This window comes from Callithrix jacchus, chromosome 11 (genome assembly GCF_049354715.1).
Source record: "Callithrix jacchus isolate 240 chromosome 11, calJac240_pri, whole genome shotgun sequence".
Classification (NCBI taxonomy): Eukaryota; Metazoa; Chordata; class Mammalia; order Primates; family Cebidae; genus Callithrix; species Callithrix jacchus.
Window position 1 is genome coordinate 93,560,060 of NC_133512.1, and position 21,249 is coordinate 93,581,308.

Consider the following 21,249-nt stretch of genomic DNA (forward strand, 5'->3'; position numbering starts at 1 on the left):
GACATCAAGTGATCTACCCACCTCAGCCTCCCAAAACGCTGCGATTACAGGCATGAGTCATGAGTTTTCTTAATCGCGTGGGATTTTCAATCAGCCTGACTTATGCTGGGACTCCAGCTGTAGCATAAGCATACACTAGCTAAGAGGTGAGGGGCAGGTGACAACCTCTCAGGGCTCTCACTTAAAACGGAAATAAGAATACTTTTCTTTTCTTTTTTTTTTTTTTTTTGAGACGGAGTTTCACTCTTGTTACCCAGGCTGCAGTGCAATGGCGCAATCTCGGCTCATGGCAACCTCCGCCTCCTGGGTTCAAGCAATTCTCCTGCCTCAGCCTCCCGAGTAGGTGGGATTACAGGCACGCGCCACCATGCCCAGCTAATTTTTTCTTGTATTTTTAGTAGAGATGGGGTTTCACCATGTTGACAGGATGGTCTCGATCTCTTGACCTCGTGATCCACCCGCCTCGGCCTCCCAAAGTGCTGGGATTACAGGCGTGAGCCACCGCGCCCGGCCCGAGAATACTTTTCTTAAAGGTCGTTGAACAGGGATAAGGGTGTATGAAAGCCAGTCAATAAATGATGCAATTATTCTTGCTCTCATTCCATTAAAGACACGAGAAGCAGCTCCCTCCATGTCAGGGTCCTTTATGGGGGGATCATCGCCAGGCTCCGGCTATCTAAGGGCAGAAGCCAAGCCTTCCACACAGACTGCGCTGGCCTTGGCTTTGCCGGCTTGTTCGGAAAACTCCTGTGCCAAGTTCCTAGAGTCTGTCTCTCCCCATTTCTGACTGATGCAGTAAAATATTAACACAACATATTAGGCATAAGCACTTTTAGAGTTTTGAGTTTTACAAATTGGTATCAGATGAAACGAAATATCTATCATCTGCAATGAATTCTATTGTTCCCAGAGGGGCAGATCAATCTCAAGGCATAATGATAGTCCTGCCCGCCATGCCCTCTGAAGATGTATGTCTGCTTGGTAACGAATAGGATAATTCCTCTCTACTGAGAACATTTGGGTTTCTATTTAAACACACTTTTAATGAAAAATGTGCATGGATACTTTATTTTTGCAGCACAGGCCATCCTTGCTTTCTTTGGGTTTCATTTTTCTAACAATCCAACAGAAACGATCAGTCACATTTTGCTGAAGATCAACATCTGTCATCCCTTTGTCTAAAGCCCACACGAAATTTTTTTATCCATGTTTGTTTTCCAAGGACATGCCTGTATTCTAAGCTGTGTGGAAAACAGACAGCGGCAGTTATAAGCAGTCACGCTGTGATTAAAGCTCGCCTATGGAACAATGCTTCTGAGCCACTCCTGCTGTTTAAGTTTGCTTGGGAAATGAGGATGCCTCCGCCTGGATATTCATGGGGATCCTGCACAACACTGCCTGAAGCACACTTCAGTTTCTTTACAAACCTTTCCTGAGCACCTCACCTTTGCAAGGTACCATGACAGAAACCACGGAAGACATGAAAGAGAAACATGAGGTGGGGAACAGGAAGGTCAGGAGAAGGGAATGAGAACAGGGGAGGGGAGGAGGAGGGAGGAGGAGGCAAAGAAAGAATAAAGACGAAAACAACAAAAAGTCCAGCCTGACAGGCTTTCCTAGTTCTGCAACTGTTATCTGTGTCTGACTCAACACGTGGCTTCACCAAACTCTACCCAGCGTCTTTCCTGCCCTGGGTTCCAAAGGTGAAGCTGATCATGCATCTGAGTGTTGTGTCGGGGACGTCTGCCCAGCACTGAAAACTAAACTCGCTCCCGCTCCGGACAATACATTTTTGAGAGATGGGATGAATTTAGCAGTGCAATCTGGGTCATGGAACAGCCTGAAGCGGGGTGGCCAGTCAAAAGCAGGCACTGAAACCCGGCTCCCAGGAGCACAACCAAGCTCAGAAAAGACTATATAACAAGAGCACATATGCCCCTGAAACCCCATCAGCGTGATGGGCAGAGCAGCTCTAGTACCACCTGCTGAGATGGAATTGCTCAACCCACCCCATTCCCAAGGCACTGCTGAATTTGTGACCAGAACAGTTTACCTTAATCCCACAAGTATGTTCGGGATTTGTTTCTGATGACATGTGGTGGGCTGAGAGGGGCTCCTGCTGCTGTAGCATGGGTATAACCAGGAGCCCTCATGGGAAGCCAAGGGCCACCCCACTGTGCCTGAGATGAGGCTGCAGGTGATTCCGAAGCAGAGGGGAATTTCCTGCTCTGCAGAACCTCCAGGGTCAACCGAAGGACCCAGCACAGGAGCAGAGCAGAGTTGCTCTCTAGGAAGGGGGCTTCAGAAATGGCAAGTGAGTGGACTCAAGTGACCCTCTGGCATCCTTAGGGTCATTACGTAGGGAGAGTCCCAGAGCTCCTGCAGTGTGAGAAGCTGACATGCCATTTCCCACCCTAAGGGTTAAGCAGCTGGTCCATGTTCTACCCTTCACTTTGCCCTGTACATTTCTAATTAAAAGAAAGGAAAGAACACTCTTACCCATGAGGAATTTTGCTCAGGACATAATATCCAGTATAGGAGTGTTGATATATCTGCAACAGACAAAAAGGAAAGAAAGCAGGCATTGAGACAGAGGCGGTGACTACGATATTTTTCAAATCGCTGTGAACCCTAACAAACATCAGACTGAAGGCAGCTAATCCCAACACCTGGAGGCAAAGTCTTCTATTTACTTAGGAAGTCAATTTGCATATCCTGTTTATTTTATTTTCAGCATTTGCAGTGGTTTATAGGGCAGCCAGAAGCTTGATGTCATCTCCATGGCTACCTGGTATGTGATTAAATTAGAGGCACAGATTTCAGGCTTAACTAAATATAGTACAGAACTAATGAGGACACTGTGGTCATTGGAGACTGTCAGGCACAGTCAGCGAGACCCAGCGGGTCAGTAGGACCCGTGTACGGCTGGAGTTCCCTCTGAGTGACAGCAGGGGGTCCACCAGAACTTCCACTGTGTGTCTTCAGTGAGTTGCAGTATTGAAGTCAAGGCAGTCTTAATTGGGCGCACTTTTGACCTTCTGTACAATGAGACATGCATCTTTTAGTTTCAAAAAGAGTAGTCAACAAGAGCTGACTAAAAAAGGGCAGTTGGAAGTATCACAGCTTTAAAACGGAGGTAACAGAAAACCAGAAAACAGTGCTTCCAAACTCCTGTAACCCTCAAATCTCAGATGCCTTTCTTAACCTCCTGAGCCAGGAAACGACTCCGCAATCCACAGACACCATGAACAGAATACGAGGGTTACACCGAAAGAAGGGAGAAGATGGTAGTTCAAGAAGGGTTAGCATCCGTCATCGCCAGCCTCCTGGGTAGAGACTGTGTTGAATACACAGAACATGTGGGTTACTCTGCTGCATGGAACCGTATTTCATTCCCTCCCAAGCCTTTCCTTTACCTGAGAAACCTCTGAGAGCTGGCACCCCATGTGGCTAAATGTTCAGTGACCAACATTTAAAACCACCTTTCTAAAGATAACAGGTGAGGGACATGGAGGCAAAAGCATTCATATCCAAGGTAGAGTACATTGAACAGGGCAATGCATTTGAGGGACTGATGATGGAAATGAGCCTGCAAAGCAAACAGGTAGGATTTGCTAACACCACCATTCCCCAGCTAGCCTAGACCGCTAAATTAACTTCTAGAAAATCACAATGGTCTTGGAGTTATTTGGAGAAAGAGGACCCAGATATAAAGATAAACAACAGCACTTAAATCCCAACAATCTGGTGCTTTCAGAGACCTTGAGACTCCTGAATCAGAAATATGGGGCCCAGGGCAGGCAGCTTTGAGAGCGGCAGACGGGCAAGTGCGGCTTTAGTCATGAAGAAACAGCCACTAAGAGACAGACCTGCGCAGGAGACCTCTATGGAGCTGCCACAGCAAACCAATAAGGAACACAAGAACTTAACTCCTTTCGCTATTTCTGCCAGAATGAGTGGTGCTGCCTGGCCAGGGGAAGGAAGGAAGGGCCTGGTACTGGCTCCTGTGTCCTGAGCAGGTCACTGTTCAGAGAGCACTCATTAAAGAAGCCCGTGCTGCACTGTGAGTAAGCCATGCCTGCATGAGCTGGAATGGCTTCCTAAGATGCAAGAGCAGGAAGCTAGCCAGAGCAGATCTCAGGTTTCCATGGTTATGATATACAGTATCTTATATAGAGCTTGGGAACTCTCCTTCCAAAACCGCCTTTCCATTTGATTGATCTCACTTTGTTTTCACAGCACCCCTAGAGGGCAGAAGTGACCTTTGGTCAGATAAGAAACCAAGGCACAGCAAGAGTAGAGGATGATGGAGGAAAGAGAAAGGGAAAAGAGGAAACAAGGAGAGAGGAGGGAAGACATGAAGACTAATTCTGTGCTCTTTAGAGTTGGCTGACTCAGTGACCCTCATGAACAGAAGACGGCAGCAGTGATGGTGTTATACCTCTAGGACCAGGTTAGAAGAGGTTTTGTGGCTTTCTTCTTGCTGTCCTTCATATTACTTGCTCTGAGGAGGCTGGCTGCCATGTTGTGAGGATACTCAAGCAGCCCTGTGGAGCGTACGGGGCTCATCCCTGTGACACTGCCTCTTGCCAGCAGCCATGTGAGTGGATGTGGAAATGGGTCCCCATCTCCAGTCAAGCCTTTGGATGACTGCAGCCCTGGCTAATGCCTTGATGGTGGCCTCAAGAGGGACCCTGAGCCAGAGCCACGCAGCTAAGATGGTCCCAAGTCCCTGACCCACAGTGACTGTGAGATGATAAATGTTGGCTGCCTTAAGCCACTGAGTTTCTGGTAATTTCTTATATAGCAATAGGTAAGTCATATAGCTGCTTCAAATCCAGATAAAACAGATATTTTTAAAATCAGATGTAGATACATTTCTTCTGAGCTACTGGGTTTCTTCTTTGTAAACTTCCAGCAACTTCTAAAGCAAACAGATAAATTCCTTGTTGGAATAGTAACAGGACAGAGGTGCTGAGAGGCTGGGAGAGGACCACTCACAGACCAAATCACTCAGATGAAGCCTTTGATATTACTGCAGCCAACAGTCCGAAGTCCCAGAGAAGGTGACAGTGGTGAGCTGAAGTGGGTGGTGGGCGTGGATCTCATTTATGAAGCACGTGCCACATATTAGGTACTTTGCCAGCTCCTCACCATGCAAGAACTCATTTAGTCTTTATGAAGTAGATATTACTATCCCATTTTTACAGGTAGGAAAATAAAATCTTTTTTTTTTTGAGACAGAGTTTCACTCTTGTTACCCAGGCTGGAGTGCAATGGCGTGATCTCGGCTCACCGCAACCTCCGCCTCCTGGGTTCAGGCAATTCTCCTGCCTCAGCCTCCTGAGTAGCTGGGACTACAGGCATGCACCACCACGCCCAGCTAATTTTTTGTATTAGAGATGGGGTTTCACCATGTTGACCAGGATGGTCTCGATCTCTTAACCTCATGATCCACCCGCCTTGGCCTCCCAAAGTGCTGAGATTACAGGAGTGAGCCACCGCGCCCAGCTAGGAAAATAAAATCTTAAGGAATTAAATTTAAAGCCAAGTGGGATTTGACCTGAGGTCTGTCTCTGAACATTCCCTTGGAAATTGCCTGAACCCAGCTTGTATCTCTGAACTTCCAAGTCAGAAGTCAGTTGTCAGGTGAAAATTCCAGGATAGCAACAAGTATAATAAATATGCAAAGAAAGAACACCTGCCATCTTTCTCGGTTAAAGGCCCATTGCTTTAATCTATCTAGAAACAGTGATTTAAATTCATTCCCTGGTTATACCTCCCCAAAACAAACACCTAGAGTTGTATTGTTACATTTATCTTTAAATATACCACTACCCATCCCTGCAATTCAGCTCTGTAGGTATTTTTTAAGTGGTGCCCATGAGAAAGGGGGAGATCAATTAAAATAACCCTGTCAAGGCCATGGCAAGAAGAAAGAAGAAAAAAGAGGAAAGAGGAAAGAGGAAGAAGGAAGGAAGGGAGGGTGGGAGGGAGGAAGGAAGGAAGGAAGAGAGGGAGGGAGGGAGGGAGGGAGGGAGGGGAGGAAGGGGAGAAAGGGAGGGAGGAAGGGAAGGAAAAAAGTATTGTTTTCAATTGTTTGTTTGTACTGTTAGGCAAGAAACCCCCAAACCAAAACAAGCCAAACCACATATGTACACACAGGGACTAGAACAGAATATCTGGAAAACGGAATCATCAGTAAGTAAGGCTGACACAAAAATGAATAAAGTCAAGAAGCAGAGAAAGAGAAAACCTGAGAAGCTGCATCTGCCACACTGAACTGCCCATAAAAAAGGCTGAAACAAAAATGAATAAAGTTGAGGAGGAGAGAGGAGAAAAGCTGAGAAGCTGGGTCCGCCAAGGGCAGCAATGTGAATGTGGCGTTCCAGAACACACTGCCGGTGCAAACAGACGCCTTCAGCAAGGAAGTGCAAGTGTGAGCCCAGCGCTACTCTTAAAAAACGGGGAAGTGGGTACATGAGGCCAACAAACGTATGAAAAAATGCTCATCATCACTGGTCATTAGAGAGATGCAAATCAAAACCACATTGAGATACCATCTCACGCCAGTTAGAATGGTGATCATTAAAAAATCTGGAGACAACAGATGCTGGAGAGGATGTGGAGAAATAGGAACACTTTTACACTGTTGGTGGGAGTGTAAATTAGTCCAACCATTGTGGAAGACAGTGTGGCGATTCCTCAAGGACCTAGAAATAGAAATTCCATTTGACCCAGCAATCCCATTACTGGGTATATATCCAAGGGACTATAAATCGTTCTACTATAAGGACACATGCACACGAATGTTCATTGCAGCACTGTTTACAATAGCAAAGACCTGGAACCAACCCAAATGCCCATCGATGATAGACTGGACTGGGAAAATGTGGCACATATACACCATGGAATATTATGCAGCAATCAGAAATGATGAGTTCGTGTCGTTTGTAGGGACATGGATGAATCTGGAGAACATCATTCTCAGCAAATTGACACAAGAACAGAAAATGAAACACCGCATATTCTCACTCATAGGTGGGTGATGAACAATGAGAACACATGGACACAGGGAAGGGAGTACTACACACTGGGGTCTATTAGGGGGAATAGGGGAGGGACAGTGGTGGGGGGGAGCTGGGGAGGGATAGCATGGGGAGAAATGCCAAATGTGGGTGAAGGGGAGGAAGGCAGCAAAACACACTGCCATGTGTGTACCTATGCAACTATCTTTCATGTTCTGCACATGTACCCCAAAACCTAAAATGCAATAAAAATAAAAATAAAAAAATGGGGAAGTGGGAAGAAGAGAAACAATTTTCTCCTTGCTCCAAGATGAAGCAATAGAATGTCATTGTCTTCCACAAAATATTCCTCAACACCAAGCCAAAAGAACCCCAAGCACGAAGGAAACAGCAGTTTAAGGGGTACGAACTGAAGCATTTTTATTTGTACAATGTCTAATCTAAAAAAGAAAGCAGTATTGCACTGAAACACTTTGTTCCTTAGAGAGAGATAAAACCTTTTTCTTTTTCTGCGGTCAATTTTGTATTTATGTTTCTTTCTTTAAAATAATAGGCTCTAGGCCAGGAGCAGTGACTCAGGCCTGTAATCCCAGCACTTTGGGAGGCTGAGGCCAGTAGATCACCTGAGGTCAGGAGTTTAAGACCAGCCTGGCCAACACAGTGAAACTCCTTTTCTACAAAAATTAGCTGGACAGGATGGCAAGTATCTGTAATCCCAGCTACTCAGAGGGCTGAGGAGAGAGAATCGCTTGAACTTGGCAGGTGGAGGTTACAGTGAGCTGAGATTGTGCCATTGCACTCCACCCTGGGTGACGGAGTGAGACTTTGTCTAAAAAAATAATAAGTAAAGTAAAATAAAATAGACTAAACATTTCTGATCATAAGAACACAAAGATTGGAAGTTAGTAAGGCTGCTTTCAGTTATTTTTCTAAGAGTGCCAGTTTTTGGAAGTTCATGAGTATGAGTACTTGAGTTTCATCCTGCGCCATGATGTTAATATTTCTCCTCAAAAATGAATATACAAAAACTTATTTCCCAAAACACTATCCACAGATGGAAAAAGTTTCAGCAAATTATTTTTTTAATATATCACACACTAATATTTGACACTGGTATTCAATAATTTTTTAAAAAGCAGTTGAGAGTTTGTCACAGGGTGAGTTCATATTTGGTCTGCTTCTTATGCCTCTAGAATTTCCCTCTACTCAGGAAATTTCTCCCCTCTCCCCTCCTGCCCTCCCATGGACCAATACTTTCAATGGCTAAGGTCTTTTCTTTTTTTGAATTTTACTTTAAGTTCTGGGGTACATGTGCAGAAGGTGCAGGTTTGTTACATAAGCACACACGTGCCACAGTGTTTTGCTGCATCCATCACCCCGTCATCTACATTAGGTATTTGTCCTAATGCTATCCCTCCCCAAGCCCCCTACCCACTGACAGGCCCTGGTGTGTGATGTTTCCCTCCCTGTGTCCATGTGTTCTCATTGTTCAACTCCCACTTATGCATGACAACATGCAGTGTTTGGTTTTCTGTTCTTGTGTCAGTTTGCTGAGAGTGATGGTTTCCAGCTTCATCCATGTCCTGCAAAGGACATGAACTCAACCTTTTTTATGGCTGCATAGTATTCCATGGTGTGTATGTGCCACATTTTCTTTATCCAGTTTATCACTGATGGGCATTTGGGTTGGTTCCAGGTCTTTGCTGTTGTGAACAGTGCTGCAATAAACAGACGTGTGCCTGTGTCTTTATAACAGAATGATTTATAATCCTTTGGGTATAAACCCAGTAATGGGATTGCTGGGTCAAATGGAATTTCTAGTTTTAGATTTTTGAGGAATTGCCACACCGTCTTTTACAATGGTTGAACTAATTTACACTCCCACAAACACTGTAAAAGTGTTCTTATTTCTCCACATCCTCTCCAGCATCTGTTGTCTCCTGATTTTTTAATGATCACCATTCTAACTGGTGTGAGATGGTATCTCACTATGGTTTTGATTTGCATTTCTCTAATGACCAGTGATGATGAGCTTCTTTTCACATGTTCATTGGCTGCAAAAATGTCTTCTTTTGAGACGTGTCAGTTCATAACCTTTGCACACTTTTTGATGGAATTTTTTTTCTTTTAAATTTCTTTAAGTTCTTTGTAGATTCTGAATATTAGCCCTTTGTAAGACGGGTAGACTGCAAAATTATTTTCCCATTCTGTTGGCTGCTGGTTCACTTTAATGAGAGCATCTTTTGCTGTGCAGAAGCTCTTTAGTTTAATCCGATCCCATTTGTCTATTTTGGCTTTTGTTGCCATTGCTTTTGCTGTGCCAGTCAGTGCTCAGTTAAAGTCCTTTCAGTTGGATCCCGCTGAAGTTTTTCTTTTGCCACCGCCATCTTCCTTTCCAAGACTAAGCTCATACCCTCCTCTTCTTGCTGAACTCGGACCACTCCTGCACTGTGCCTTACATCTGTAACCACTCATTCTCCACTATTACCTCTTCTAAGTCTGTAGAATACAACTCAAATATCCCTCATTGAAAAAAAAAAATCCCTGGCCATATTCCCCCAGAACTGCTCCTTCCTCTTTTCTTGAGGTGGAGTCTCACTCTGTCGCCCAGGCTGAAGGGCAGTGCCGCGATTTGGCTCACTGCAATTGCTGCCTCCCATGCTCAAGTGATTCTCCTGCCTCAGCCTCCAGAGTAGCTGGAACTACAGGTGTGCACCATCATGCCCACCTAATTATTTTTTGTATTTTTAATAGAGACAGGGTTTGCCATGTTGGCCAGGCTAGTCTCGAACTCCTGATCTCAGGTGATCCACCTGCCTTGGCCTCAAAAAGTGCTTGGATTACAGGTGTGAGCCACCACACCTGGCCTCCTTTTTTTAACGATCATGGCCCTTCATGAACAAAGTCTACGCTGCTTCACCAGCTCACTTTCTATTCATTTCCAACCCACTGCAATATACTCCCAACATTCTCAAACCGAGTTCTCCCAGCGATCCTTATCTGCCAAACACATGGCATCTTTCCAATTTCCAGCCTGCAGCGCATGATAAGTCAACAGGAGTTGTTCTTCTTTCCCTCCTTCCCCTCCTGCTCCTCCATCCAGGCTCCTCACCTTTCTCGTCTGCTGCTGCAGACCCGAATGGAAGGCAGGCACCAACCTGCCATCTCGGGGGCTCCTTCCTCACTGGTCTAAGCCTTGGGCAGGTCCCCATCATTTCTACTTTCTTATGCAGCTTCCTACTGAATTTACGTCTTTATGCTTCATGTATCTTCTGAGATCTAAACTTATATTTAAGTTGGGCTGGGCCTTTCTACATGGATGTTTTTATGCCAAACTTTAACCCCAAATTCAATATTTTGAGAACAAAATACATTCTTTTTTTAGGTGAAATGTTAATTTTACTTTAAGTTCTGGGATACATGTGCAGAACATGCGGGTGTGTTACACAGGGAAAGCTACGCCATGTGCTTTGCTGCACCTATCAACCCATCATCTAGGTTTTAAGCTCCACATGCCTCAGACATCTGTCCAAATGCTCTCTCGCCCCTTGCCCCTCATCCTCCAACAGGTTCCAGTGTGTGATGTCCCCCTCCCTGTGTCCATGTGTTCCCCTTGTTCAACTCCCACATATAAGCAAGAACATGTGGTGTTTGGTTTTCTGTTCCTGCTTTAGTTTTCTGAGAATGATGGCTTCCAGCTTCATCCATGTCCCTGCAAAGGACATGAGCTCATTCCTTTTTATGGCTACACAGACATTTATGCAGCCAACCAACATATGAAAAAAATCTCATCATCACTGGTCATTAGAGAAATACATTCCTTTTCTACTAAAGGATTCTCTCTCCCCTTCCATGTACCTGGTCTTTCCACAGAACAATATTGGAATGAGTGTCAGCTATTCCCATTGCTTACTTTCCTGTCTATCTAAAAACGATTGCCAGGTTTCACTTGACTTTGTAACTGGAGAATGCCCCTTAAATTCGCACCGCATCGTCTACCCTCTAGCACAGCCCTAGTTTGGGATGCTGGAGTAGCCACAATTGCCCAGTTTGGCCTGCCTGTGCTCCCCTCCCTCCTCCACATCGCCTCGTGTTCCCTTCCTAACATTGCAGCAGGCTGAGGCCAGCAGAAGACGGTGGCTAGGAGTAGCTCTGGAGCAGGACACAGCCACCACGTTGTAGCTGCCACTATCGCGCAACCTTGGAGTAAGGCGCAGACTTCACCGGAGCCTGTTACTCACTTGCTGAATCGAACTTGCGCAAGTTGTTTAAGTTCTCTGAACCTCAGTTTCCTTCTATGCAATACAAGGGCAAGGGTTGTGAGAAGTTGCTAAGGAAATTCAAATCACAAGAAAGGAATAAAAAACGCTCTTGTTTAAATTCAGAGAATTGCATGATCTAGTTACCAGCACCGTGTAGGGTCCACGGAGCTCTCACTTTTCTACTCTTTGGGGCTCTTGGCAAACAGGAATTTCATTAAAAATGGCAGCCTTAGGGCCGGGCGCGGTGGCTCACGCCTGTAATCCCAGCACTTTGGGAGGCCGAGGCGGGTGGATCATGAGGTCAAGAGATTGAGACCATCCTGGTCAACATGGTGAAACCCCGTCTCTACTAAAAACACAAAAAATTAGCTGGGCATTGTGGCGCATGCCTGTAATCCCAGCTACTCAGGAGGCTGAGGCAGGAGAATTGCCTGAACCCAGGAGGCGGAGGTTGTGGTGAGCCGAGATCGCGCCATTGCACTCCAGCCTGTGTAACAAGAGTGAAACTCCATCTCAAAATAAATAAATAAATAAATAAATAAATAAATAAATAAATAAATAAATAAATAAAATATAAATGTATATCTTGCCAGGTGCGGTGGCTCACGCCTGTAATCCCAGAACTTTGGGAGGCCGAGGCGGGTGGATCACAAGGTCAAGAGATTGAGACCATCCTGGTCAACATGGTGAAACCCTGTCTCTACTAAAAACACAAAAAAATTAGCTGGGCATGGTGGCGCGTGCCTGTAATGCCAGCTACTCAGGAGGCTGAGGCAGGAGAATTGCCTGAACCCAGGAGGCGGAGGTTGCGGTGAGCCGGGATCGCGCCATTGCACACCAGCCTGGGTAACAAGAGCGAAACTCCGTCTCATAAAAAAAAAAAAAAAAAAAGAATGACAGTGTTGCACCTGCCCTCTTTTGAGAGATGGGGTGGGGGTGAGACAATGACTGAGATCGTTACCCTGGATTTTGGACTGGGCGTCTGGGCAGCATTTGTGAGGTCCACTTAGAGGATTTTTGAGGATGGTCTCCTGATGTGGTGAGTCCCCAGCATCGATGGCATATGAGCAGGGGCTCAAAGCACCACTGAGGATGGTCTCCTGACGTGGTGAGTCCCCAGCATGAATGGCATTTAAGCAGGGGCTCAAAGCACCACTGGGGTTGTCTGGAAATGGGCGCATGCATTGCCAAGCACATTGCTTCAGGGGATCTCAGCAATCTTTTCCTTATTTAATCCTATAATTTCATTCAAAGAGGAAGTGAAAAAGAACAGGAGGTGTAGAGGAGCCCAGAGTGAGATTTTCTTAAGCTAGAATCCAAAACCCCATGGCTGGCATACATGGTTATAAAACACACAACATAGTAACGTAATAAGAAGCAAGGCTGAAAATACTGGAAAACTGAACACAGAGAAAAGACAGATGAGACAGAGAAAAGAAAGTGAGATTTAGAGACTGGGTGGTAAAAAAAAAAAAAGAAAAAAAAAAGGAAAGTTATCTGCATGAGATGTCAGGTGTGGTTAGGGAAAAAATTAAAACCTGAAGGAAAAAAACAAAAGCACCAAAAAGAAGCTGGAAAATCTTCTATTTCTTGGCTTTAAAATGAAGGAAAATGAGAAAATGAAGGGTTTACTCAAAGGGTTTATTTTCTCACAATTTTGAAGTGTTCCATTAACAGATAAAAAAGAAGTTCCATTAGGTGCTAGATGGTACAGTCATATCCGCCTGTGGAAATTAACACAGCAGACAGTCCCCTAGGAGACAGAAAGCAATCTGCTTTCAAAATCCAAGCCGAGGTTTTGTGGACTGTGACAGACACTTCATGAAGGTAATGTCCAGTACATATTCCTTTTGTACTCTGACAACCTTTTAGGAGTCAGAGAAGATTGATCAAGCAGTTAAATCTGAATTACAGCCCCCATTCCCCACCACACCTTTCAGCTGACCTGGAGAGAGAAGAGACTGGGAAACAGATGCCTCATGTTTCAGAAATACTTTGGAAATTGTCGCATTACATGGTATCTTCCTTAACCTTGGTCTTGGCTGGTTTTAGTAGTTAATTCCATCCACTCTCATGTCCCTGTAGGACGTAGCAGCTGCTGTGCTTCCAAGAAGCCCCCGGAGACCCGCTCTGTGGAAGGGCTAATTATAAGGTGGGCATTCAGAGTAGGGGAGGCAGAAGCAAACGTTCCCCATTTTCCACCTGGATCCTTCTTTGGATAATTAAAATAAACACTCTCATCTCTAATAATGTGGGTGGAGACAAGGGCTGCCCAGCTCATAAGGTCTTTCTGGGACAAAATGTTGTCCTATCAGGTCTAAAACCTTTTCCCTCAACATTTGAAGAAATAGGTCTAGTTGAGGGTGTTACTTTTTCTAGCGGTGAGACCAATAAGCCAAAATACTCCAGAGAAGATGACCAGGTTGGCTGAGGCTAGAAACAAAGCCACCTGAGGGACACCTGGAACAAGGGGAGGTATTCTGCTCAGACGAGAGAAGACCCAGGGGAGAGGGATCGCTGCCTTTAAGGTTTCAGAGAACTTCACGAGTAAGTGTCAGTAGGCCTCTCTTTTGCTCCCATGGGAAGACTAAGGCTGACGAGTACACATTGGAAGTAAATAGATTTCAGACCAACAAAACTGTCTTTGGGTAGTTTGAACTACTTTAACACTAAAAGACCCTCTTACTAGAAGGATGGAAGCCACTTGTTGGTGCATTCAGGAGAATGTAGGAATTGGTGAGATGGAACCAGCTACCACTAACATTTCTTCCTGCTCAGAAACCTCGAAATTCCTCTTCCAGCTCCCAGGCAAGCAGGTGCTGGCCTCTGCCTTCCCCGCTGTGCTCTCTGTGGGTACCTACATTTAACTGCTTCTTGTTGCTGACTATAGCTGCTTGAACCATGAATAAATGAGCTCAGGCCTTAGCATGTCACACGTGACTGTGACAAAAGTTATTTAAGTCCCTCCCACATGCAAAATCCATGCTGCCTCCTTCCCAAGATTCTGCAGAAGTCACATCCCTCTGTGGCGTCTGACTCCTGTAGCACTTGTGCCTCTCCCTGGGCACTCACCAAAGACCGAGCATCTGGCCCAAACTTCTGACTTCTTGCCTGGTGTCTGGGCCCAGTCCTGTGGCTGCCGGTCCAGTGAACTGTAAGTCCTGATGCTGAAGCTGACGGATGATGGAAAACTTCCTGAATGATTCAGTCTTCCCTGGAGGAGGGGGGACTTGCCCCGCAAATACAGGGTGGGGCTAGCTGTGCTGTGCGTCTTGCACAGAGCCTGCCCACAGCAGCCTGGGGCTTCTTTGCAGCCTTCTCTCCTATATTTCACTGGTTACCACCCTGGTTTCTCATAGAACTGAAGGTCAGGTGCATTGGGCTCACTTCCAAAAACAGACAAAGAGCTGGTGCTGCACAGTTGGTTCTTCCGGGTCAGTAAGGGAACGGAGGACATCATTTGGCACTTAATTACAACCATACAATGACAAACATCTACCTGCGTTTCCTTCATAAGAAGGCACACTAGAAAGCATCTCTGTGCTTGCTTTTGCCTGTGTCTAAACCTGTCCTTCACCAAAGGTTAGCAGTGAAAAGTCCAGTCAAGTCAGCATCTTTCTTTCCAATTCTTCCCTCTCCTCCTCTTTCTCCTTCTACCTTAAACAAAAATCTGTGTGTGTGTGTGTGTGTGTGTGTGTGTGTGTGTATTGCACGGTGCCACATGCCGCTTAGTTTCCTTCTGGGAGGTCAGCTTCTCTACGCTGACTGTCAAGCCTACAGTTTCCACCCTTGACTTTTCATCGCCTGCTTACCAGGTCCACTTGGATAAGGACATTGTGCCCCATGGGCACGTCTACGGCTGAGGGCGTCTGTTCCCCCAGTCTTTGCTCTGTCCTTCCTGTTTCTGTGAAGAGCAGAAGCCTGCCAGGCATCACTCCCGGAAGGGCACCTTTTGGATTGTTTTTCTCCTGTCCCAGGGCCGATCATCTACCAGGTGGGTCCCTCTGGCCCCACATCTTTCTCTTTCCCTTTGATCCCCTCTGAAAAGAACTCGCGACAGGCCCCTGTTGTCCCAACAGCCTTCTAATGTGCTGCCCATTTCCCTGATGTATTCTTACATATCACTTCCTTCCACCTTCACATCCACTTCAGCAAGTGCCCTTTGCCTCCCACGTCCTGAGCAAACTCTCCTGTGACATTCAGACCCTCCGGTGATGAGATCTCAACCTACTTTCACATCCTAGCAGCCGCCGCCCAGCTCCCTCTGTTCCCCCTAGAAACTGTACCATTCGCCAGTTCTCTTAATTTCCCCTCTGCCTTCTTTAGGTCAGGCTCTTGTCTTTCCATTTCCTTATGTGTCTGTTTAAATCATAAGATCCTTTAAGGTCTAGCTCCAATGCTCCTCCTCTGTGAAGCATTTCCTGACAGCAGAAATTCTTTCTGTCACCTCTCTGCCTCTACAGCAATACTTTGCACTGCTCTTACTTACCTATGACATACATTATCACAGCTACATATGCATGTGTCTTGCTGAACATATTGGCCAAGAATGAGTGGAGTGAGAGTCGATACGTATTTAAAATCTGACGAGTTCAGCTTCTCAAAAGCCCCCTTCCTGGGTCTCTGCTGCACTCACTTTGCTCCTTCCTCTTCTGATACGATGTGGAGGAGGTTCCAATATTAGTTTCACAATAAATACATATGAAGAGGAGGCCAACGCAGTCTCTTTAGGTGACAAGCTTTTGGTGCTCAGAACAAGGTCCCTGCCAGGACTTCTCCAGCCTGGAGGGAAGCAGTGAAGGACCGGCCCAGAGCTCCTCGTCAGCTACACTGTGCTCAGGCAGGCTAAGGAGTTGTGTGGGGACCACCAAGGGCAGTGACAGAGGCTGTAGGAGGCCTGGTGGAGCTGTACACACAGCCTTAGGGGAGCGTCTGAACAGCCCAGAAGAAAAAGGCTCCTAGAGGCAAGGGGTCGGCCTCTCCCACGGCCACATTCAAAGGCAGCAATGGATCTGCACCTGGATGAACAGCATCATCGAAGGCACTGGCTTCACAGAGATCTCACTAAAAATACACAGCAACACTAACTTGTCTCTAAAACAATGAGGCCTATATTTATAACAGCTCCTCGTAATGCAGGCCAGTCAGTAACACTGATGTATACAGTTGATAAATAATCAGTGGGTATCTACTGTGTCATTGCATTGGTGAAAGGTGTTTGCAAGCCTTTAAGTCATGGAACCATAAGAGCTTTTTGTAAGATTTTGTTTCAGTTCTATGTGTGTGTTTATATACTAGGCCAGGTTTGTAAAATGTACTTTTTATGCTACTATGTGTCATAAAAAAAAAGAATTTGAGCTATTGCTGTTTTTCTGGGGTTCTCTGAGTGTTCTGGCTTGAACAGTGTCCCTCAAAATTCATATGTTGAGGTCCTAACCCCAAGTAGCTTAGAATGTGACCTTATTTGAAAACTGGGTCCCTGCAGAGGTAATCCAGTTAAAATGAGGTCATGAGAGTGGCGGCTAATCCAACACGACTGATATGAAAAGGGGACAGCTGGAGAAAGTGAAGACTATGCTGATATGGTTTGACTGTGTCCCCACTTAAATCTCATTTGGAATTGTAGCTCCCATAATTCCCATGTGCTGTGGGAGGGACGCGGTGGGAAACAACTGAGTCATGAGGGTGGTTCCCCCATACTGTTCTTGTGGTTGTGAGTGAGTCTCACGAGATCTGATTATTTTATAAGGGGCTGACCCTTTCACTTGGCTGTCATTTCTCTCCTATCTGCCAGCATATAAGACATGCCTTTCCTCATGCCTGTAATCCCAGCACTTTGGGAAGATGAGGCAGGTGGATCACGAGGTCAAGAGACCATCCTGGTCAACATGGTGAAACCCCGTCTCTACTAAAAATACAAAAAATTAACTGGGCATGGTGGGGTGTGCCTGTAATCCCAGCTACTCAGGAGGCTGAGGCAGGAGAATTGCCTGAACCCAGGAGGCAGAGATTGCGGTGAGCTGACATCGCGCCATTGCACTCCAGCCTGGATAACAAGAGCGAAACTCCGCCTCAAAAAAAAAAAGACACGCCTTTCATCTTCCACCATGATTGTGAAGCCTCCCCAGCCACGTGGAACTGTGCATTTGTTAAACCTCTTTTTCTTTATACATTACCCAGTCTCAGGTATGTCTTTATCAGCAGCGTGAAAATGGACTAACACAATGTGAAGAGACATAGGGAGGTGCCAAGTGAAGACAGAGGCCTGACGATGCATCTACGAGCCAAGTGAAGCCAAGCACTGCCAGGAACACCAGCTGCTGAGAAGAGGCCAGCAGGGAGCCTCCCTGCTCCACGGCCCTGCCCACACCTCCTTTCTGGACTTTCAGCTTCCAGAATTCAGAGATAAGAAGGTTCTGTGTCCTGAGCCACTTCACTTTTGGTACTTCGCTATGGCACCCCCAGAAACCCAATATACCAAGCGTGATCCCTTTAAGAATCAGCATTTCCTGGGAACTTGCTGAACGTATGAATCATCCTACTGAATCCAAGGATCCAGGAATGAAGCCCAGCAATCTGCATTTCCACAAGGCCTCCCAGCAAGTCCCACGCACTGTGATGCTTGAGAACCCCTGCCGTATGGCCAGCAGCCTGGTGTGACATTCTTACTGACGGAGCACAGTTCCCTCAACTGCTGGAGGTACAGTGGGGCTCATCTGAAAATATGTCAGCGACGGTCAGAATTCAGTGGATGAAAAACAACGTTGTCTAAGCCACATCACTTATCACAAGGGAGTTATGCTGACACCACACACCCACCAGGCTACCCAGTCCACGGTTTTCAAAGTATCAGGTCCTGAACACGGAAAACACAAATATTTCACAGCCACTGGTCTAAGTAACAGCAAAACATGTTACTTTTCTGTACTTGATGAAGTAAATACAAAAGGGAGCAGGTGTGATTTTTTCACACATTCTTAGCTTTCTCCAGAAAAACAAGCTTGTGGGATGGAGGGGCTGTCATGAGGGGTATGACATGCCTCGTCCCAGGGTCTCCTGGATTCATGCCAGAGGCCTTCTGCATCATCTCCCCTCCCATTTTTCCTTATTTGAGCCAGAGGGCCTGTCAATCAGAGTGTTCTTACACTGCCTGCACCAGAGTGGGGTCCAACTGCATCCCTTTCAGTGGCAATAAATAGGCAATTAACAAACACCTTCCTTTGAAAATCACTGGCAAGAGCATGAAGCCAGCATCCAACCCCCTAAAACCTTTAGAAATAAAACCTGGGATCCCTTTGCCGCCTGCTTCATGCTGTGCACCTCCTGTGTTTTCTGATCATCCAGTGGATCACCAAGGAATCGTCTTTCCTCTCCCTTTCCATGTCCGAAGACCCACCAGGGCCCATTCATGGAGAGCACTCTCAGGTGGAAGGTCATTTCCTTCCTGTGCGTTTTCTGTCTCCTTGGTACTTGTGTCTCTCCACGGCCCTCTTTTCTCTGAGCCTCTGATTCTGGGCGATCTCCTGTTGGCTGTTACTCATCTGGGCATCTGCCCACTACCGTGCCTTTCTCTAAGCTCACTGGCTCCTACATGGTGGACTCCTCCCAGGACGCACTGCTCATACACTTTCTGCTCTGAAGGTGCCTGCCTTCTCCCTGCCTCCCTGGCCCTGGTCGTGATAATCAGATCATTCACGGATACCCTGATGACTACCTGCTAGTTTCTGACTCATTGCTTTCTACTAACCTTTAAGCTGTTGACCTGCCTTTGGGGTTGCTGTATATTTATCCACTGACCATTAATCCACACAACATAAATCCCGCTGGTGTCCGCGTGATGGCGACTTCACAGTTTATGGTGACATCCACATGTTTGTGTGCATTAAGATGGGAGCCATCTCTAAAATGTGAACTGTTGGTTGTACACAGCCCTGGTTGTACACAACCATGCTCACGGATGGGAGGTAGATGGGCTGCTGTGTGCCTGCGTCTGTTAGCATAGCTGATGATTCTCACCCATCACTGGTGGTAAGAATCCCAGGGGGTGCCTGACACAGTGCAGATGAACAAGTTTCTTCTTGGGAGACACTGTTTCCCAGGATCCAGGCTTGCAGCTTAGAAAGGCGTGTTTCTAACAAGGGCTCCATGCATTCCTCTGGTTTGTGTGCAGAGCGGCAAAGAACCGGACACCACCACAGAGCCATTCTCTTAGTGCCCACATGCCCCGAACAAATGCCTGGTGACACCTTCGGGAGCAGATGCTGAGCTCTGGCATCTCACCCTCACACTGTGCTCCTAAGTACTTTCTTCTCTGTACAGTTTTGTTTGTTTGTTTGTTTTGTTTTGAGATGGAGTTTTGCTCTTGTTGCCCACTCTGGAGTGCAGTGGTGCGATCTTGGCTCATTGCAACCTCTGTTTCTGGGTTCAGGCAATTCTCTGCCTCAGCCTCCTGAGTAGCTGGGATTACAGTTATAGGCGCCCACAACAATGCTCAGCTACTTTTTTTTTTTTGAGAGTCTTGCTCTGTCGCCCAGGCTGGAGTGCCAGTGGCATGATCTCAGCTCACTGCAGCCTCTGCCTGCTGGGTTCAAGCAATTCTCTGCCTCAGTGTCCTGAGTAGCTGAGATTACAGGTGCTTGCCACCACATCTGGCTAATTTTTGTATTTTTAGTAGAGATGGGGCTTCACCATGTTAGCCAGGCTGGTCTTGAACTCGTGACCTTGTGATCCACCCTACTCACTCTCCCAAAATGCTGAGAGTACAGGCGTGAGCCACGGTGCCCGGCCTAATTTTTGTATTTTTAGTATAGACAGGGTTTTACCATGTTGGCCAGGCTGGTCTTGAACTCCTCACCTCAAGTGATCTGCCTGCCTTGGCCTCCCAAAGTGCTGGGATTATAGGCCTGAGCCGCCACGCCCAGCCCTCTACATAGTTTTGAAATAAACCTTTTTCTCCTATATTATTTGCAAATAAATTTTTAAAACATAAATACTTTGGGGCAAGTTTATGCTCTGTGTATTTACATCAGTTGAATTCTATACATAGTTACAACTTGATAAATGCTAATATTGGTAGATAAAAATCCCGACTTGTATTTTCAGAGAAACAAAAATGTGCTAAATTGCTTTCTGTGGTTGTTTTTCCTGAATGACTCTGTGCATGTGCGTGTGTGTGTGTGTGTGTACGTGTGTGTGCTTGTGTGTGTGTGTGTGTCTGTGTGTATAAAATCTTCCATTTTTCGGGCAGATCCAAAGTGACACACACATTTTTATTATTTGAAATATTCAAGGTCTTTCAGCTCACCCTGGTGAGATCAAGAGGTCACTGACACAGAAAAAGGCACTGCTCCTCCTCGTGCCACCACACAGGCCAGAATTAAGAAGGCATCACTTACTGCCCAGGGAAGAGCTTGTTTCCAGCACAGCCATGGACAAAGTTCCACAAATATAAAGAGAAATATCCCCTAGGCATATTTTCAGCATCAGGCATTTAGTGCAATGCACTGGCAAGACCAAACACCCTCACGATGTATCGGTAAACCTGTACCCAACACATAGGCCAAGGCTGGAGACTTTGTGCAAATTGTTAGAAGGCTCCTGAACATGAAGAGCTTATCTCACCAAGATAAAGCCAGGAGAGAACAGAGTGGTCCGCACTGATGAGGCTCGGTGCCACCTGGATTCAAGAGTAGGAGACAAATCCAGTCTGGTCCACAAAGTGCGTTCCCTCCGTCACCCCCAACGGAGTTTTCCGCGGTAACTGAAACTGATCATCTGTAGCAGAAACCTGGCATTCTGCACTTAAGACTGCTTTAGCTTAATCCACCAAGTCCCTTGTAACAAATCCCTTCTCGGGTAAGAGGGACAATTTGATCGGATAAAAGTGACCAGAGAAGGTTCTGGAAGCTAACAGGCAAAAACCTGCTGAGAGAGATGCCCACAGCAGGCTGCCCTCGCTG

General features: G+C 46.2%; 1 protein-coding gene across 4 annotated transcripts in view; it reads right to left on the reverse strand.

Annotated features, from left to right (window-relative positions):
* Positions 1–21,249, reverse strand: part of DPP6 (dipeptidyl peptidase like 6) — a 1,158,816-nt gene that overhangs the window by 243,724 nt on the left and 893,843 nt on the right. For all 4 annotated transcript variants that reach the window (XM_078343379.1, XM_035255081.3, XM_035255078.3 and 1 more), the window contains exon 6: positions 2,500–2,552. In XM_078343379.1, the coding sequence (XP_078199505.1) occupies positions 2,500–2,552 (53 nt within the window). The remainder of the gene's footprint in view (positions 1–2,499; positions 2,553–21,249) is intronic.